The 19159-nt window shown below is 39.8% G+C and overlaps 1 protein-coding gene across 14 annotated transcripts in view; it reads right to left on the reverse strand.

The window, feature by feature from the left end:
- inpp4ab (inositol polyphosphate-4-phosphatase type I Ab) overlaps positions 1 to 19159 on the reverse strand; it is a 79332-nt gene that overhangs the window by 41771 nt on the left and 18402 nt on the right. For 13 of the 14 annotated variants that reach the window (XM_085449224.1, XM_085449231.1, XM_085449226.1 and 10 more), the window contains 5 exons: positions 2307 to 2548; positions 1488 to 1532; positions 983 to 1101; positions 231 to 347; positions 69 to 148 (listed from right to left, as the gene is read on the reverse strand). In XM_085449224.1, the coding sequence (XP_085305350.1) occupies positions 69 to 148; positions 231 to 347; positions 983 to 1101; positions 1488 to 1532; positions 2307 to 2415 (470 nt within the window). In that variant the 5' untranslated portion in view covers positions 2416 to 2548. Of the gene's footprint in view, positions 1 to 68; positions 149 to 230; positions 348 to 982; positions 1102 to 1487; positions 1533 to 2306; positions 2549 to 9486; positions 9547 to 19159 lie in introns of all 14 variants that reach the window. The other variant, XM_085449219.1, reaches the window with a different exon arrangement.

A 19159-nucleotide genomic window follows, 5' to 3' on the forward strand; every position in this document is an offset into this window, starting at 1 on the left:
GTGAATTTAAAGAATCTTGAATACAGCAGTAAAAAAGCAGAAGTGTTGTGTGTTTAAGTGTGTGTTACCGCAGTTCGAGCTGTAATTTGTGGCTCTTCTCTTGCAGTATCTCCTTCACAGGGAAAAGTGCAGAGCCCAACATGTACATCTGGACAGACAGACAGTTCACACGCTGAGCTGCTTCTTTGCTCAAATTATTAAAATAAAATTATCAGTGCTGCTGGTCGTACCGTGCCCTGCGAGCGATCCTTCACATCATACGCAGCCAGTTTGACCTGCGTCAGCTGGTTGATGTTGGAGTCCTGGAAGAAGGCAATGCTGCTGAGGAAGCTGGGGTTACTGGTACCCTGTGGAGAGACACAGGTTACACAAAATAGTTCAGCAGTTCATGTTTTGTTTTATTGTTATTATCATAATCACATTTTCAAGGAAAAGTAACACAATAGCAGCTTCAATTTGCGTTGAAATTTAAGTTAAAAGTTCAAACCATGTGCAAAACAGGCATTTTGGAAGAAGAAAGTCATTGTAACACATACAGATACGCCTAAAAATACACTGGTTTCACACTGTATCATTTTAACTTTGCCAAATATGCATAAAAATACATATTTATGAGTGTTTACCCAACAAAATCCTTATTTTTGATGACTCACTCTGCACTTGAGGGGGCGTGCAAATAAATGCATTCAATACAAAGTGATGTGACCTCTGAAATTGCTCTTTCAGAGGTCACATTCGTGTTTGGCAACAAAACTTTTCTAAAAGTGTGTTTTTGCAGTTTTATTATTCATTTCTCCCTCGTCCTCCACATCCAGACTGAATGACGTAGATAAGGAAGGTGTGGGTGGTGGCAAACAGGTCACTATGCCGTCGTTAAGTCACACCTACAAGCTGAAATCAACGTTATGGAAGCTAGAGCTGCTTAAACATTAGTCCAACTGTAACTTTAAGTCTGTTTCTGTATCTGTGTGACGAGTCTGACCTCTATGACTTCAGTCTGGGCGTGTTTGGTCCAGAAGGCCTGCGGCGGCGTCGTGCAGCTCACTGCTACAAAGGTGTTGGGTTTTCGGTCCAGAGAAGGAGTCACCAGGTCTGTGCATGCTGGGTGAGAAAACACAAGCAAATCAAGCCAAGAGGCAAGCAGGAAGACTCTCTGAAGGCACTTGTGGTTGCACAGGCAGTCTTGCAGCTGCGAGGTTGGAGAGTTTGTTTCAAAATGTTTGGATTGATTACACATACTCATTAACTCACAACCAGCTGACCATATACTCATATATTCTCACTGTCTGATATATTTCTGCTGCTGAGCTGCTGTTTTATGGAGATTTTCTGAATATATTTTGCTACCATAAGAGCAGACTCTGCTCTTATGGTAGTCACTGTCACTTGCAGTGAGTAGATCATGAACTGAGGCACTAACGACCACTAAATTTAAATACGGGTTATAAATGTCACGGACAGCCATCATAAATGCTCATATTACTCACCCACACTGAATTCCAGCACAGGTTCATCTGGGTCCTGACTATTTCCTGCAAAGTAACACAAACGTCATCATAACATTAAGTCAGAGAAACAGCATTTGAAGCTTTTGTACATGATAAATTATGCTGCAGTACTAAAAAACAAAGTCGACCAGCAGTTCATTTATTAAAATCATCTCCAGCTGCAACATTGAAGCTACTTTACGTCAATTTTGATTATGTTTAGATGAAAATGAAACTAGCACCCTTGTAATGTCTTTTTAAATTAAAGGTAAACACAGCTCAGACTTTCAAAAGGCTTTTATTTTGAAATACACAGAATGACTTGACGTGGAATGACAGCTTGAGGTATTATACTTCCCTTTAGATTAATAGCATGTCTGTAAAAAGGATGTTTTCCTGTAATCCCTTTCATGGCTATAAGCCATGTTTACCTTTGTAGGAAAGGTTTTTATTTTGATCAGATCAAATCAGACTGCCTTGATATTAAATGAGTGACAGTCTGACGTGTTATACTATCAAGGTAAAGGGAAATACGTCTGTGAAAACAGGACGTTTCCCTGTAATCTGTTTGTAAATTAAAGGTAAAAAACTCATACAGGACATTTCAATGGCTTTTATTTTGAAATACAAAATCTGACCATTTTGATAATGTGTGAATATCTCAGGGATGCTTTATTAGTGTGAGTTGGACTTATTTGACCTTTTTCTAAACCTAACCTCCTTAAATGTGACCAAACTATATTTGACACTCTATTTTGCTCAAATGCACAAAACACTAAAAAGTTTCTGACTCTAGCTCAGTTTCCACGTTATTCTGACCTGCGAGCGCCAAGCTGATCATCTCGTTGGACAGCTCCAGCGTGTTGGCTCGGTACACCGACCACGGCCTCTGCGTCCTCGAGCCGCTGCGCTCCCTGCCCCCCGCCATGCCTGTCTGGGAGGAGCGAGTGACGGCAGGAGGCCTAAACACACACCGTCACGCGTGCAGTCGCACACTCCCATGTGATGTGACCCTCCACCTGCACAGATCCACGGCGGCGCCAAGGAAACGCTTCACCTCTCTACAAAGGACAAGAGCGGAGAGAAGAGGAGAGGTGAGGGATGTTTACCAACCAGAATTTACAGCAATGTTATATCTTTTAAAAATGACTTTTGTCCTTAAGGCATCAATGATCAGTTGGAGTTCCAAAACCCAGAACAACATACACCTATGTCCCCATCATCTGAGGGCTGTGCCATGAAGTCGGATTAGCAGATTTGTAGGTATGTTGAGCTTTAAGTCTTCAGCTTTGATCGCCATAGTAACTTATGCTGAACACATAACTTGGTCCAGAGCAATCAATCAAGTTAATTTCACTTTGATCTCCTGACTACAGTTATCTCCACATCTTGTTTACCAGGCTGTGAGACAGTCAGCTTCAATGTTTCAAAGTATCCAGTTTAAAGTTTCACAGATCTGACGTGCAGCCAGTAATTAATTAAAGTTAAAATGTTTATGTTACCGATCTGTGCACCAAATCTAATGATTAATGATTTTCTGGGGTATTAATGTTGTCCTATTTACAATCAAATTTGCATTTCACTTTTTTATTTTTTGTATTTATATTTTTTATGTTCGTTATACATTTTTTCACCTTTTATCGTTACATGCTAACGTGTCCGATCAGGGTAGGGGGCGCTCACAGGGATTCTTTGTGTAAAAGAAGAGTGAAATACCCCTTTTTATGTAAACATACACCAGGCCTAGAGAGCTCGGCTTAACAGAGGAAGCTGACAACCACCGTTGTGATACTGGTCATCTTGTACTAGGGTAGAGCAAAGAAAGCTTGCTGTTGTTGACCTTTTTGAATCGTGGTATACCTCTCAGATCACAGTCGATCACAATCATCACACAGCATGTTGATCCTTTAACATAAAGTTAATTCTAAGAAGCAAATTAGAGAAAACATCAACTAACTGCTATATTTATCTATATTCTTTTCAAGCATTTAACAGCAACATCTGTTGTGGCATTTATTTATTTATTTATTTATTTTAATTTTGGCAGTTTTGGTCCTCTATAAATACATAAATAAACTGCACTGCTGTTTTAGACTGTTTATGCTTTATTCTCTGTTTAATACGCTTGACTTGTTTAGTCTGGTTAGACTTATATAGTCCATTTAATCTATTGTGATAACAAGTTTGTTTGCACAAACAGAGGAGTCAGAGAATTCGTGGTTTATGGACACTAGCTGGACATCATCAGGACGACGTCTTTCAAGAGAAACAAAATCTAAAAACTGCATGTGGTGTAGTTTCGACATAAATTCCAACAAATACAATAATGAAAGTGTTTGAAGAACAGAAATGAGGAACGAGTCACAGAAAGTAAAACTTACAGGACAAACTGAAAATATTGGATGTGACTTTTGGGGTCGAGAACTCGAGCCTTTATTCACAATGGCCGCCGACGCAGCCTGCAGCACAAGTTCTTCTAAGGCTCAGCTCGTCTTCCTCCAGCTTATTTAATATTCTGCTTGTGTGCTCATGTTCTGCTTCAACCGTACACCCTTTTTGTTGCTGGAAGAATCTGATTTCACTAACAGGGATCGATCAATACGGCATCATCTCAGCATCTGAGAAACATGCAGCAACTTTCTGTGGCTCTCACTTTCACATCAGGGTCACAACACAACACAGCAATACATTCAATAATTTAATCATATGCAAATCTCTCCATGCAAATACAAAACAGACAGCCAGAGCGGAGATGGCCCCTTGCAGCGTGTTCAGGGTAAAGAAGGTCAAAAGCATCACATTAATTTTCATGAGGACACAAACAGAAAATCTTGTTTTTACAAATATGAATCAGCTGCAGGTTCAGTGTCTGCGCGAGCAGCCGAATTTAAATGAGCGAGCATCCTCTTTTCCCACCGTGGGCCTTCATTACTGCTTCATTCACTGAGACACACACACCCAAAATGTATCTGCTATTCATTTAACCCAACCACCACAGAAGTGCACATGTGCTACATGCACAAGGTTGAGCTGTGCCCCCTTTTAAAGGTGATGTATATTCACTAAATGAGGGGTGTCAAACATAAGGCCCAGGGCCTGACGTGAGGACTGAAGTGAAGACTGAAGTAGGCCGTAAGGACTCCAATCCAGTCCACTGGACAGCTTTGAAAAAATGTGAAGAACAGAGATTTTGGATTTTTAACTGTGTTTTCATTAATTTTGCAGCTTTTCCTAATTTTAGACCCCTGCACATAGATTTTATTACCAAAGTAATTAACCCATAAACAATGACATGACATAAAAAATTGGGTTTTTCACAGTCTATTAAAGAAATCAGCTTTTTCTGTTTTGTTTTGTTGGGCTCAGCTTCTTTTCTCATATTAAGATATATCAGGGACCACATGAGTTGTTAAACTTATTTACATATTTATGTTACATTTATGAAATGAATATGGCCCAATTTTTTTTTCCTTTTTCACTTTTGGTTTTTAAATTCAGTTGAGTTTCAGGTAGCTTTCCGAGCTTTTTAAAAAAATAAAATAAAATTATTACAGCATTTTTGGAATAATGTCAGGAAAGCTTAAGGAAAATCAGGACACGTATAACAATATAACAAGAACATTTGACAGCACTTGGCTCTCTATCTTGTAGACATCTCATCAGACAGTTTGTGATAACAAATTTAACCAAAATATACAAATACCAAAACTATGTATATTTATTTTATTTTACCCAAGTTCCCAAAGTTTTTTCAAAGGTCTATTAGTAGTTTTTATTTTATTCAACTACACTGTTTTAGTTTAGTTTAATTTAACGACAGTAACCTTGGTGTAGACTCGAGGGTACTTGTATCTAAGCCATGAACATCACTCCTGTTCAGTGCCACTGAATCAGGGGTGTTTACTGCTGACACAACACAGGAGCAGCCTAGGTGAATACAGCACATCCGCTGGTTAAATAACATATCAACTTTTTATTAGCACTATTTATGTCTTTCATAAAAACTGTTTATATGAAGGGTTTATGAAAGACAGTCCGCCGTGTCCCGCCGTGTCCCAGAAATCAAAACATCAGACTGCTTCCAGGAAGACTGGCCGTCAGCTCAGGACCAGGAATGTTTGGAAGCAAATAATTCAATTCAAATCACACAGCAACATTAAGGACTAACCTCAAGCGGTGCATTGTGGACTAGACCAACATCAATAACCATAGTTTTTAAGGTTTCCACTTTTGTTTATGTCTAAAGTTGTTGCAGTGCTGCTTTTGTTTGTTTTTAAAAAACCTCAGTCAGATCATCTGTAGATTTCAACGTGCTACTTACAAATTTTTCAGAGGTGAAAGAATGTGGACCATTTTTAACGGTGGTAATGGTGTTTGTCTGCTTTAGGGGACTGAAGAACAAACTGAAAAGGCCACTCAGAAGGTTTTGAAGGTAAAGAACTTGAAAATTCTGCAAATACCTCAACCTAGCATGAACTTCACGTGCTGAAGACACAAACTAACAACTGGAAACCCAGTTCTTTAGTAACATCCATTAACATTTAATTTCTGACTGTGTTAAACTGGAAAAGAAAAAATATTTTTTGCTCTGCCCCTCAAATGCAAAGCTTAAGTCTACACTTCTTGCACCTCCAACACTCCACATGGTGTCACAGTCCAAACACGTCCCAGGCTATGTTGTCTCATATATGGATATGTTGATAGTGTGAAAGAGTGAAGAGCGTATCTGTCTGTGTGTGTGTGTGTGTGTGTGTGTGTGTGTGTGTGTGTGTGTGTGTGTGAGAACATGCTCTGTCAGCCTCCTGAGCCCCAGCACGTCTGCATAAACAGTGGAAAATACATAAGAGCACAGTTTGTGTCTGTGTGTGAGCTCTCGCTGCTTCACCAGAGCATTTTATGTGATGTTTTAGTGCCTGATGAACGTTCCCCATTTGCCCATCTATTTTTTTTTCCTCTGTTCTCCTGCTTATTTTTGTTATCCTTATATATGTCATCTTGAGCGTCTCACCAACATCTTGTCTGTCCATCGTTCTTCACCCCTGTACTTTTTTTTTTTTTGCTCCACTCCTCTTTTGGGATTGTCCCCCTAAAGGTTTCGGTCTGTGTACAAGCAAATGTCCCACTCTTTCTCCTGCTTTTCTTCTCTTTGTCCCATTTTTGTAAAGAGCAATTAGCCTATTTACAGCAAAGCTGTCCACACGAGGGACTGTACCCAGCTCAGATGGAGGAGCACCGCGGTCTAGATTAACAATACACACAAGGAGATCTCTGCAGTATTTGGGTTGAGTTGTGCTCCATTTCCTACAGAAAAAAATAATCAAAATAATGTGTGGATAATCACACCTGTTTCTACAAAACAGCCAAACTGTTTTCCTGACACTATGTGCTACACAAAAGCCCACTCACATTTAAACACACACTGTATATAAAAGATGGACTTAGCCACTGGGACATCACCCATTTGTTTTGGTCTAAGTGGTTAGAGAATTAGCAGTTTTACAGGTTAGTTGTTTGAAGCCAGAAATTAGCATATTTGGACGAGAGCATGGAGCACTAAGCTAACGATAGGAAGCTTAGACCTCAGTCATACACGCTAGAGACCAGTTAGAGACCCCTTGGCAAACTTAGGTGGAGAGATAAAAACGGTTGTTCTGTGACCAGTTGGTGAGTGGTTGCTGAAGGGAACTACACCAAAAGCCCCATTTTCATTAGTTTAGTTGCTAGCAGATTGCCCCAGTCATCCGGCATGCATATAAGCACTTGCTAACTACAAGCCAAGAGTTCGTAAAACTAGCAAAAAAACAAAAATAAAAAACAAAAAAACCCCAAAAACTTTTAGTTATGAACCTGGTAAATCTGACAGTGCAGCAGGCAGATTTTGCTGGAAGTGTCTCTTAAAATAAGTAATGCGGTCTGACTGTCACTGAAAGGAATAAAAGACTCGAGCATTACAGCTGAGCCCAGTTATTACAGAGTAATCAAAAGATGGTATGTTCTTGCATTGAGCTAAAAATAACTTAAAGTGGCTCATTAAGAAAAGTGTTAATGTATTTATCTTTGGAAAATATTAAAAAAATAACATACAGGAGTGCACAAAATGTGTTCCTTCAATTTCAGATGTTGAAAACTGGAACCATAAAACCGGCATTTTAACCAAAGAGGTCCAGAATGTGAGCTTAATTGTGGGTCTGGGTTAATAGTCGCTGGCCTACTTCCTGATGTATATGGTCCACCACTAACAGTGTTCCATTTCGGGCCTCTCAGATAGAGGTGCCCTACATCTGTCACTGCAAACAAGTGGAGCACTACCTGAAGGAAAATCTACCCTATTTGCATTTGCATTCAAATGTAGTTTTGCACTGGACTGTGAGCAGGATGCTGCGGGTCCAAATTTTCCTAACTACACCATGAGGTGGCTGACTACTCAATGAAATATTAACCAATAGGACACTGTAGCTGCAAAACTGATCATTAAAACATTAAAACCACTGACAGGCTAAATGAACAACACTGATCATCTTCTTCTCCTGGAAAACTTCAGTCCTGGCATTCAGGTGGATGCTATTTTGACACATACAAAATAAGCAAACCTCCCCCAGCTGGACAATTTGTCCTGCAAACCCACAAAACTCCTCCTCATGTTATTACACAGCATTTAACACTTACATTTGCAGAACTACACAAAGGAGAACAGCAAGTCACATTAATAAAACCCAACACCTAAGTAAAGGTTAAACCAGTAATTTCGAGCAAATTTGACTTAAATCAGGGGTCCCCAATCCCAGTCCACGAGGGCCGGTGTCCCTGCAGGTTTTAGATCTCACCCTGGGTCAACACACCTGAATCACATGATTAGTTCGTTACCAGGCCTCTGGAGAACTTCAAGACATGTTGAGAAGGTCATTTATCCATTTAAATCAGCTGTGATGGATCAAGGACACATCTAAAACCTGAAGGGACACCGGCCCTCGTGGACTGGGATTGGGGACCCCTGACTTAAATAAACCAGACCACACATAGTATTGTCTTATTTTACTTTTAATAGCGTTCTCCTTTTGTGACATTTGTCGCTGATGCATATAAACAAGATATTTTTCATTACTTTGGCTTTAGATTTTGATTCAAGAGCTGTATTTTTACTATTAGCATGGCTGCTTTTTAATCATTTGGCCTTAAATATCCCCTCCCTATGTAACTTCTGCCTGGTAATGAATGCATGTATAATTGGAGAAGAGTCAGTAAATGAATGCACAGCATGCATGTCAGGTTCAGACAGATTTAATACGGCTCTGTTTTAATGAGGTACAAAATTTAAGACCTGTGAAGACAAACTCATTTACGGTGGAGGTATTGTGCTTTTAGCTATTTTCTGTCACCTTATTTCCTTTCAGTGTTGTTAAGCACGGTCAAAGTGACCGTGCTTTTGATCTGTGAGGTCAAGATAACGTAAAAGTAATCACTCTGAGCCAAAAGAGGCTTTCAAAAACTCTAAATGCTCAGTTTCAGGCATTTTTTCTACTCTTGGCTCTGTATGATGTCAGAAAGAGTGCCCATGCGAGGGGCAACCTATCAGAATAAAGCTGCCATAAAGGAGGGAGGAACTAGAACAGTCTGAAGTAAGGGGGGTTCACAGAGGTCTGGTAAAGTTAAGGAGGGATTATTTTAAACTATAAACCATGCAAAGCTCCTCTAGTAGAGTCCAAGAGTAAAACTAAGGAGCTAGAAATTAGTGGAACAACTCTGTTTTAATATCAATCCAACAAATTTGGAGGGCATTTTCTAGAGACTGTGACAATTTGTTTTTCTAAGTTTGATAAATGGGAATCATACTGATAATTTCTGCATAAAAAGTAGCAGCAAGGCATAATTTAACAATTTTTACTAATAAAATCATCCAATGCATCTGTTAAAAGCTGCAGTCACAGTATGTGCAGATACTATACAAAACAAAGTGCATCACAGTGAACAGTAAACATGCAATAACTGTGCACTCTATAACCTTAAAATGCTGCTTGTGAACTCGGACTCCAGCAGTCAGGATGGCTGCAGCTCCATCTCCCTAAAGATTTATACACACACACACACACACACACACACACAAGTCAACAGCTATACAGCCATCGTGGCTCCAGTTCATTTTAATGACTGCAGCAAGTCTCCACTCCAAGTGCGTGCCTACCATCTGACCGGCTCACTATCAGCCAACTGTATCTGTACAACAGCTTTAGTATATTTAATGAACTCATGCAAACTTTTACCTTTGAAAATAGGTGATATTTGTTGTTTTTAAATGAATTGTTTCCAGCATTTTAAGCTCTCTAAGCTTCATAAGCAAAAGCTGTAGTTACTTGAAAATGTCCATCTTATATTAGAAAACTAGTTGAGCCTGGTGTCAAACTGTAGGTAAAATTGTAAGTAGGCCTTTGGCAAGCTAAAGAAAGCACATACAGCTAGCAAGCAAATGAGCTAATTCTCAGGGGGTCATGTAGGGAATTTATTTCCTATTTGACTGATTTTTGATTTTTTGATTTTTTTAAAATTGGAATGAGATTTCAGGAAGAACCCTTGACCTCATGAGTAGTACTTAAAGGCAACGACAATACCTCTGATTTAGCTTTCAGATCTACTGTCCCAGCAGTGGATAAAATAACAGCGGTGTGTGGATGAGTTCAGATAATCAGTCTTATTAAACGACTAATCAAACTATCAGCATTCCGAGCAATAGAAGAGTCTCTTTCTGAATTACATGAGGTCATTCAGCACTAATTAGATAGAAGAGATCTCTCTAATGAAAGAAGGAAAGGCCACTGAAGAGCAATCTGTAAACAGCCACAGAGTCATGAAAATACATGTTATAATCAAGAGCAGCTTCGTTCAGACCCTTCTGATTAGTCTTTAGATAAACTCAAAGTAGCAGGTGTGCCAGAAAATTCTGTACAACTTTATTTAATCATTTCAGAAGGTTTCAAATTAAGTTAAGGTAACAATCCAATCTGCTGCTGCAGTTTTAGCGATTTTTCCTCACCAATACATTCAGCTTTCTCCTGTAATTAGTTTCCACCTTTGGCAAGTTTCCTTTAATCCGTGTAGATCGCCATGAGTATCAAATGTTTTTCCTAAGAGTCAGAAGAGAATTGGGGATGAGCACTTTTAAATAGGAGACCACTTTTCTAGGAGTGATCTACAGAAGGAGCTGAAACTGTCATGAGTGCTTATAGAAGATTTAAGATGATTTTAATGGTACTTTCACTACCATGACTACCTTCACAGCTGTATTTAATATTCATCTCCACTGCCTGAGACTTTTATCCCAAATAAAAATAAAAAAAATACACTCACTGGCCACTTTATTGGGTACAACATGTCAACTGCTTGTTAATGCAAATATTTAAGATGACCTGCTGAAGTTCAAACTGAACATCAGAATGTAGATTAAATGATCAATTTAAGTGACTTTGAACGCAGCATAGTTATTGTTATAAGTATTACATAAACTGCTTTTCCCTCCACACAACATCTATCTATCAGGGCTGTGTTCTTTCTCCTCTGCTCTTCTCCCTGTACACCAACTGCTGCACCTCCACCCACCAGTCTGTCAAGCTAATCAAGTTTGCAGATGACACCACCGTTATTGGACTCATCTCGGACGGGGATGAGTCTGCCTACAGGAGGGAGGTTGAACGTCTGGTGTCCTCGTGCAGTCACAACAACCTGGTGCTGAATGCCCAGAAGACAGTGGAGATTATTGTGGACTTCAGGAAGCACACAGCCCCACTCCCCCCCATCATCCTGACTGACACCCCCATCACCTCTGTGGACTCATTCCGCTTCCTGGGTACCACCATCACCCAGGACCTGAAGTGGGAGCCCACCATCACCTCCGTCATCAAGAAAGCCCAGCAGAGAATGTACTTCCTGAGGCAGCTGAAGAAATTCAACCTGCCAACACGGACGATGATGCAATTCTACACCGCAATCATCGAGTCCATCCTCACCTCCTCCATCACCGTGTGGTACGCTGGAGCCACTATCAGGGACAAACAGAGACTGCAGCGTGTTGTGCGCTCTGCTGAGAAGGTGATTGGCTGTAGACTCCCATCTCTGCAGGACCTGTACACCTCCAGGACACTGCGGCGTGCAGCTCGGATCTCAGCTGACCCTTCTCACCCTGGATACAGTCTGTTTGACCTGCTCCCCTCAGGCAGGAGGCTCCGGTCCATTCGCACCAGAACCTCTCGCCATAAGAACAGTTTCTTCCCCTCTGCTGTTGGACACATGAACAATAAACGTACGACTGTCCCCACCACTAACTCATGACCCTACGCTGTGTTCACTGCATCATTCCATGTTTTGGCACTGATCACCACCTGCACTCATGTATATATCTTTCTACGTAGCACTTTTAATTCTTATTCTCATGTATATATCTCATGTATATCTCATGCATATATCTTTCTACGTAGCACTTTTAATTCTTATTCTTACTTTTATTTTTTTCATGTCTATTTAAGCGCAATTTATGACAGCATGTTTGCACTGAAGCACCGCAGCAATTTCCTAATGTTGTAAACCTGCTCAACATTTGGCAATAAAACCCATTCTGATTCTGATTCTGATTCTGATCTCTGGTCCAAAAAACAGAAAATGTCTTGTTGATGTCAGAGGCCAGAGGAGAATGGCCAGCCTACTTCAAGCCGATACATTAACTCAAATAACCACTCATTACAACGAAGGTATGCAGAAGAGCATCTCAACAGCAGCAGAAGACCACACTAAGTGCTACTCTCAGCTAACAGCAGGAAACTGAAGCTACAATTCACACAAGATACCAAAATTAGACAACAGAAGTTCAGAAAACTGTTGGCTGGTCCGTCGAGTTTCAATTTCTGCTGTGAAATTTGCTTTAAACAGCATGAAAGCATGGATCCATTGTGCCTTGTATCAACAGTTAAGGCTGCTGGTGGTGTAATGGTGTGGGGGATATTTTTTGGCACGCTTTAACCCCCGAAATACAAATCGAGCAACTCCACAGCCAACCTGAGTGTTGTTGCTGACCATGTCCATCTCTTTATGACCACAGTGTACCTGCTTATGATGGCTGCTTCCAGCAGGATAACACGGCATGTCACAAAGCTCAGATCATCTCAAACTGGTTTCTCGAACATGACAATGAGTTCACTGTACTCAAATGAACCTCCACAGTCTCCAGATCTCAATCCTACAGAGCACCTTTGGGATGTTATCATGTCAATATGGATCACCATCTCTAAGGAATGCTTCCACCACCTCGTTGAATCTGTGCCACGTACAATTAAGACAGTTTTGAAGGCAAAGAGGATCAAACCTGGTGCAAGAATCAAAACATTTAAGGTGTCACCACCCCCCTAAAGAAAAGGTTTAATAGAAAGAATCTATCAGACTCTGTGCATCTCTGGTCTTTGTTTCTAGAAGAAGAAAAAAAAAATTCCAGCCTCTCAGCCAACTGAAGTCACTTTTTCCACTCCCAGGGCCAAAAAACACCAGGGTTTGAGAGGGCTCAAGATGTCCAATTTTCCTTATCAAAACTGGGCTCATACACACACTCCAAAACAAAAGTCCAGGCATTTAATGGGCAGCAGTTAGCGATCTCAATCCTTTCACTACCCAGAAATGGTCAAGTATATTTTCACCATTTCACAGATCTGCAAACAAATACTGCTTCCTGGCATTTTCCTTCTTCAGTTTGAGTTCACACTACATCCTGCCTAAAACAAACCCTCTCTGTATGGCCTGCAGCAGATGACAGTGACAGATTTAACTTCTTGAATCAATGCAGCAGGTCTGGAAATTCACTACAAACAAAAAACACCAAATGACAAACTTTTACAAAGGGGATAAACCCGCCATATAAGGCAGCTCCAAATTTGGCATGCTTCTATGTGTCAATGTAGGTTTCTGAGTCAGATGAACCAGAGACACACATACACCGTATAAACACCACGGTTAATCCAGGCCAGAGCTCCTGACCTAAAACCCCGATCCAGGATTCACAAAGCGCATTCAGGTTAATTAGTGGTACAAACAGGCCTAAAGATCCATCAACAGCAGCAATTACAGGGAGGACTTGGGTACATCTCAAGTTTTACTATGAAATACTGCAAGCAATAAAAGCCTCACTTAAGTTATAGCTTATAATTTTTGTAGATCTGAAAGCATTTGATCACCTCAGGTGGAAAACAATGACTTCTGTCATTTTCTTGTCCTTACTGGGAAACCGTGTTCACAGTCAGACTCTCAAGGAATCATCCATAAAGAACAAGACAAAAAACAAAAACAAAAAACAAACCAATACACTACAACCACAAAAATTTTAAATTTTATGTTCTTCCAATTGCTTCCATTGTGGACGCAGCTTAACCAGAGAGGCTGATGAACAGCACATCTATTATTAGATATTAACTTATTAAGAAAATTTAGGCCTGCTGGTGAGTGCAGAAATGGCATTTACCTACCCCTACCCTATACTACTGCCATAATCAGAATTTAATTCTAGGGGAAAACACTGATTAGCAAAAAATAAAAAATAAAATAAATAATGTTAATTTTACTATTTTCTTCTTATTTTACGATTATAATATCATTTCCTGCAAACACAACTCATTTTAAGTCAGACATAACCTCCTCAGGAATTATTTTTTATGAAAAGACCTATCATACTGGAAAAGAAATAGCCTGAGGTCAAAATTAAGTTGGGTTGTTTATATATAAGATTGCAGTCAAGGTATCCTGTATAAAGCTAGTCATTTTACTCTTTAATGCCATCAAAACTAAGTCATAGAAAACTCTTAATAGTGCCATAATTTACTGGTTAATTAAAGAAAATCTTACAATTCCTACTTGTATTTAAGAAATCATTCAGGTCATTTTGCCAAGCAAAATCTTGTATTACTTAAATATTTAAAAGTAGTGAATTTGCATTTTTGTTTGGAAAAGAAGAAGATGTGTGAATGTAGTAAACTGTAGATGTGTTTATTCCTTCAATCACAGGATTATAATGATTATTTACAGCCCTCTTTAAGGAATAAATCCTTAATCCATCATTAATCACAATATTTAACATACGGGATAATAGCTGCTTTATTTCCATTTATCCTGGAGAATTTGGTGGGTATCCAGCATGAATAGGATTAGAGATTTTAATCAGTAGATTGAGAAATCTTACTTGCTGTCATTTGGCAGAACAACGAGCCACTGAGAGCTCACAATGAACCTCTAGCATGACAAGAGTCCACAAAAAAAGGTCTCTCCACCCTTCAGCTCTCTCAGTCGTGAGTCTGAAACACATTTAGGTTTCTAACCCTGCTCACATTAGCCTTGGACAGTGTCTGAGTGCATATTTATGTGTGTTTGGAGCTTCTGTCTTTGGCTTCATCCTCAGGCAGAAAAAGACAGATTTGGAAAGCATGAGCATGAGACTCAAGTTTGACCATACATGGTGAAACCTCCTTTTCACAGCGTGCTCTGTGCCATGAGGCCTTTCACACAGTGAGGACAAAGCCTTACGACACACGCTTTCATGGGAGAAGTGTGTTTGTGTCTGTCTGATCACATCTGTCAAACACTTTCTTCTAAATTTGGTTCTTCCTCGATGCAGAAGGGGGAAAAAAGCTTTATTCTGCCACATCATTAGCTGTCCAACACAGAGCTTGAGCTCTGACAGGTTTAATACTCATCATCGTTGTGTGCAGAGTGGATGGACTTCCTCGGAGATAAGAGGAAATCGTTTTCTCAAAATCACCGAATGTACAGTTTTGTATTTCATCTACCTTTGATATTGGATTGGATCCGGCTCCGCCCCAAAGTTGTTCCCTATCTGTGGAAGGTTATCAATCTCCTGTTTATCTCAGCTGTAGGGGCTGGGTAAGAAACATCCACCTATCTTTACTCTGAGAAGGCTGTAAAACTCTATGACAGGATTCAGGTGCGTGTCTCACTTCTGACCAATGACAGTCATGCTGAGGGAAGTCTTTGAGCATATGCTGAGCTGCAGGCAGGACTGCTGTTAGCCTTCATTAGCTACAGTTAACTGTCATCAGTTGCCGTTCACTGGCGTTAGCAAACATTTCTTTGAGGTGGCTTTAGCATTGTTGGAAACTCTTCATCAGAGGTAAAGTGCGATTTTATTTTTTTAGCACACTTGAGTCCAACATTAACTAGAACGATATCAACTTATTAGCTTAAATAATTACGACTATATCAGTAATAAATAAATGAGCATGTTTATGCAGTGCAGGAGATGAGGCAGGACATGAAGAGGATGACGACATTTTATTAAGTTGACCATCACGTCTCTTTCTGCATGCTTTAGTTTCTTGACACCCCAGATATAAATGATCATATAAACTATTACCCAGTGTGGCCGTTTAAATGGAGCTCTGTATCTTTATTCTTGGAGTCTACTAGAGCAGCTTTGCATAATTCAGTTTAAAATTTACCCCATATCAGTTCCTCTAAAAGAACATGTTGCCACGCTTATTTATTTACAGGAATAACTGTGGCGATATCTATAACTTTTATTATAATGGTGTTTGCGAAATTGAAAACTACACGTAAAAAAATACAAGTCAAATCTAAGGTTTGGTGACTTTGAACCAAAATAAGCTTTTATAAGCTTTTTAATGCTATATGTGAATTCATGTGCTAAGTTACACAAGTGTATGGCTCAATCCAGAGCAATGCATTTCCGAAATCACACAAAAGATTAAAGTTGCACAGACATAAAAATAAACTAGACGGATACACTTAATGCACAGAGACTCTAGGGAACACTGTGTTTAGATAGATTAAAACATTTTAGGAAAGGGTCAGATGGACATGGTTGTAGATGACATGTTAAACTACTTTCAGTTGTTGTAAAAAATAAAAAAATAAATAAAAACAATCCCACCATGAATATGGCTAATATTGTTCCAGTTTCAGCATGTGGATTTGGATTTGTTGGGTGTTGCCCCCAAGTTCATCATCTTATAGTTTTCAGCTAATTCACTCCTAACATATGGCATCAATATTAAAGTGGACATACTTCCAGCTCCTTATTTTTATCCCTAAAGTTTACTAGAGCAGCTTTGCATGATTCACAGGTAAAAATAAATTTTTTTCTAACTCTTTAAGATAGCATTCTTCTTAAACAGCAGATGGGTGAGGCTTCTGTATCTCTATATATGTAGCTCCATATTAGGAATCTTACTCTTGATGACATGAAAAATATCCAAGCCTAGGAAGAAAAAAAAAAAAGTGTGGCTCTGAGTGTTTAAGGTAATGTGAAGTAGGGCTGGGCGATATATCGAGTTTTTTAAAAAATATCGATATATTTTCATACGAGATATAAGATGTGACAATATCGTTTATATCGATATAGTATAAGTTACGTTATAATTATAGTTGTGGAGCCACAAGTTTGCCGCTCTTTCGTCCACTTTTGTCTTTACGCAACGTTACTCGGCCTCGCCTCTCCTTCACTGAACACAGCTCCCCTCCTCCATCGCTTCATCTGCAGGCAACGACAAGATGGACACGGCAAATCTCCGTTAACGAGTTACCGCGGATCGCCCCGTGCGTGGGGCTGGACGGCATCAACGTGATAGCGGGCTAACCGAGCTAACCGCGCTAACGACATGCACGGCCTAAAATCCTTTCATTTTCTCAAAAATAGACAGCGCGCCTTATGTATGAATTCTGGTTGTGCTTGATGGCCGCGAACCGATTTTATGTGGTACACGGCGCTCAGCAATCTGTCAAAAAATGTTTTAGTTCGACTTTGGTAAGTTACGGAGCTGCAGCGCTTGATGGATTGTTGGAGCATTACGGCTACCGAGGAGCCTCGCGGAGTGATACGTACTGTGCTTCAACGTAATATTACCGTATTGTGTGTGTGTATAAGGACCATAAATGGCACCTGTTCAGAGGCACGGTTACAAAGCAGATTTCAAACTCCAGGCTGTCAGTCAGGCAGTAGAAGTTGGGAACAGAGCAGCTGTGAAATCTCTTTGTTATTATGCTCAGCGTCTGTTAGTTTACATTTTGACTGCACAATTGTGAGCTTTTTGTTATGCACAAAAACAACATTGTTTTCTTTTATTTATGGAGCATTATTATTTAATAAATGCTCATAATTAACTATATAGTTATCATGTTGTTAACATTGCAATATCTATTATAAAAAGTAATCCTTCTGTATACAACATATGAGGGTTAAATGGAACATCAGAGTGCCAACAAATATAATAAACTGTTTAACAGTATCAAAAATAATCCACTTTAGTTGTCTTCTGTGGTCATTCAGGCCCTTTCGGGGAGCAGATTGATTTGACCACTCTTAAAGTTTATGCTGTCTCTCTGATAGGTTTATTTTGGTTTTTCAGCCTAATGTTTGGCGTCCCTGAGTTGTACTGACATCTCTTTGGACCTCATACTGAAAATCCACTCAACAGCTACCAAACAGAAGCTCATCACTTGGAATCAATCTCCTGGGTTTTTGAAGTAACAAAGGAAACAGGCCTTGCCTGGCTATGAAACTGCTTTTCTGACTACTGTCCAATTACTTCTGAGCACCAGACCTTAGCACATATGCTCAGCAAGCAGAGAAGACAAGACGAGTAGCAGCAAGAGCAACAAAAACAGTCAGTAAACTCAGAATTAACCCATCAGCAGAGCAACAAAAGCCTATCTGCACCTGTGTGAGTGACTCAGTCTGACTGTACGGCTCACTGAGGGAAGTGAATCTCTTGGTGCGTGACAAAACCTGCTGTCACTTTATTTTACTCAGACTTTCAGCGTGCAGCTGCAGTAAAGCAGCTCCTGAAGGAGCAGAGAAGAGGAGGACAGACCTGAGATAAATGGAGATAATGTTTTTAAAACACCCATAAACTCCAACAGCCCTTGACACAAATATGTGAATGTGAAAAGCTGCACAGATATAAATCCGTAAAAGTGATTCACTGTTTAAAAAAAAAAAAAAAAAAAAAAAATCCAACCCCCCCCCCCAAAAAAAAATAAATAAATAATAATAATAATCTGAAGGTTAGCATTAAAGGATTAATAGATCCAGGGGAAGGAGTTAGCTTACATCTCTGACCCTCAGAGCAATGATCCATCACTCTGAGTTTTTAAGCACAGAGAAGCTTATTCTGTCTGTGATATACATGCAAAAACCTTCTCAAATATGAATAAATCAGTTCCTCTGCTGAGCTCGGGCTGATGTGTAACGTGATACGATGCTGCCCAGGCGTGCCGTGGCCTTTACGGCCTTCATACTTTTAGAGGAAGCACCGACAACATGACGCTGGCTGCCAAAACTCTGTCGACTGTCGCCCAGCTGGTTCACAAAAGCACAACAATGTGAAACAGCAAGTGACAGTAATCAAGAGTTACAAGACCACACCACGCTATCTGTGCCACATCACACATGTAATAAACTCCACTCATACTCACAAATGTCCTTACTGTCTTTAGCAATCATTCAGTTAGAAGGTTACAAACACTTCTCTCAAAGAAGGCAAGACTTCATTTTGTGAAAAACCAGAGTGCGAGACAAAGAAATAAAGGACTGTTTTTGTCTTTATGCACCACTCAGATGTTATAATTAACAGGAAAAGGCTCAGTGGGTTGATTAAGAGTCATATTTCCACCAGTTT

Source organism: Copadichromis virginalis, linkage group LG23, assembly GCF_057382275.1.
Source record: "Copadichromis virginalis isolate Kocher_CV1m ecotype Utaka linkage group LG23, C_Virginalis_male_GT1.1, whole genome shotgun sequence".
Taxonomy (NCBI): Eukaryota; Metazoa; Chordata; class Actinopteri; order Cichliformes; family Cichlidae; genus Copadichromis; species Copadichromis virginalis.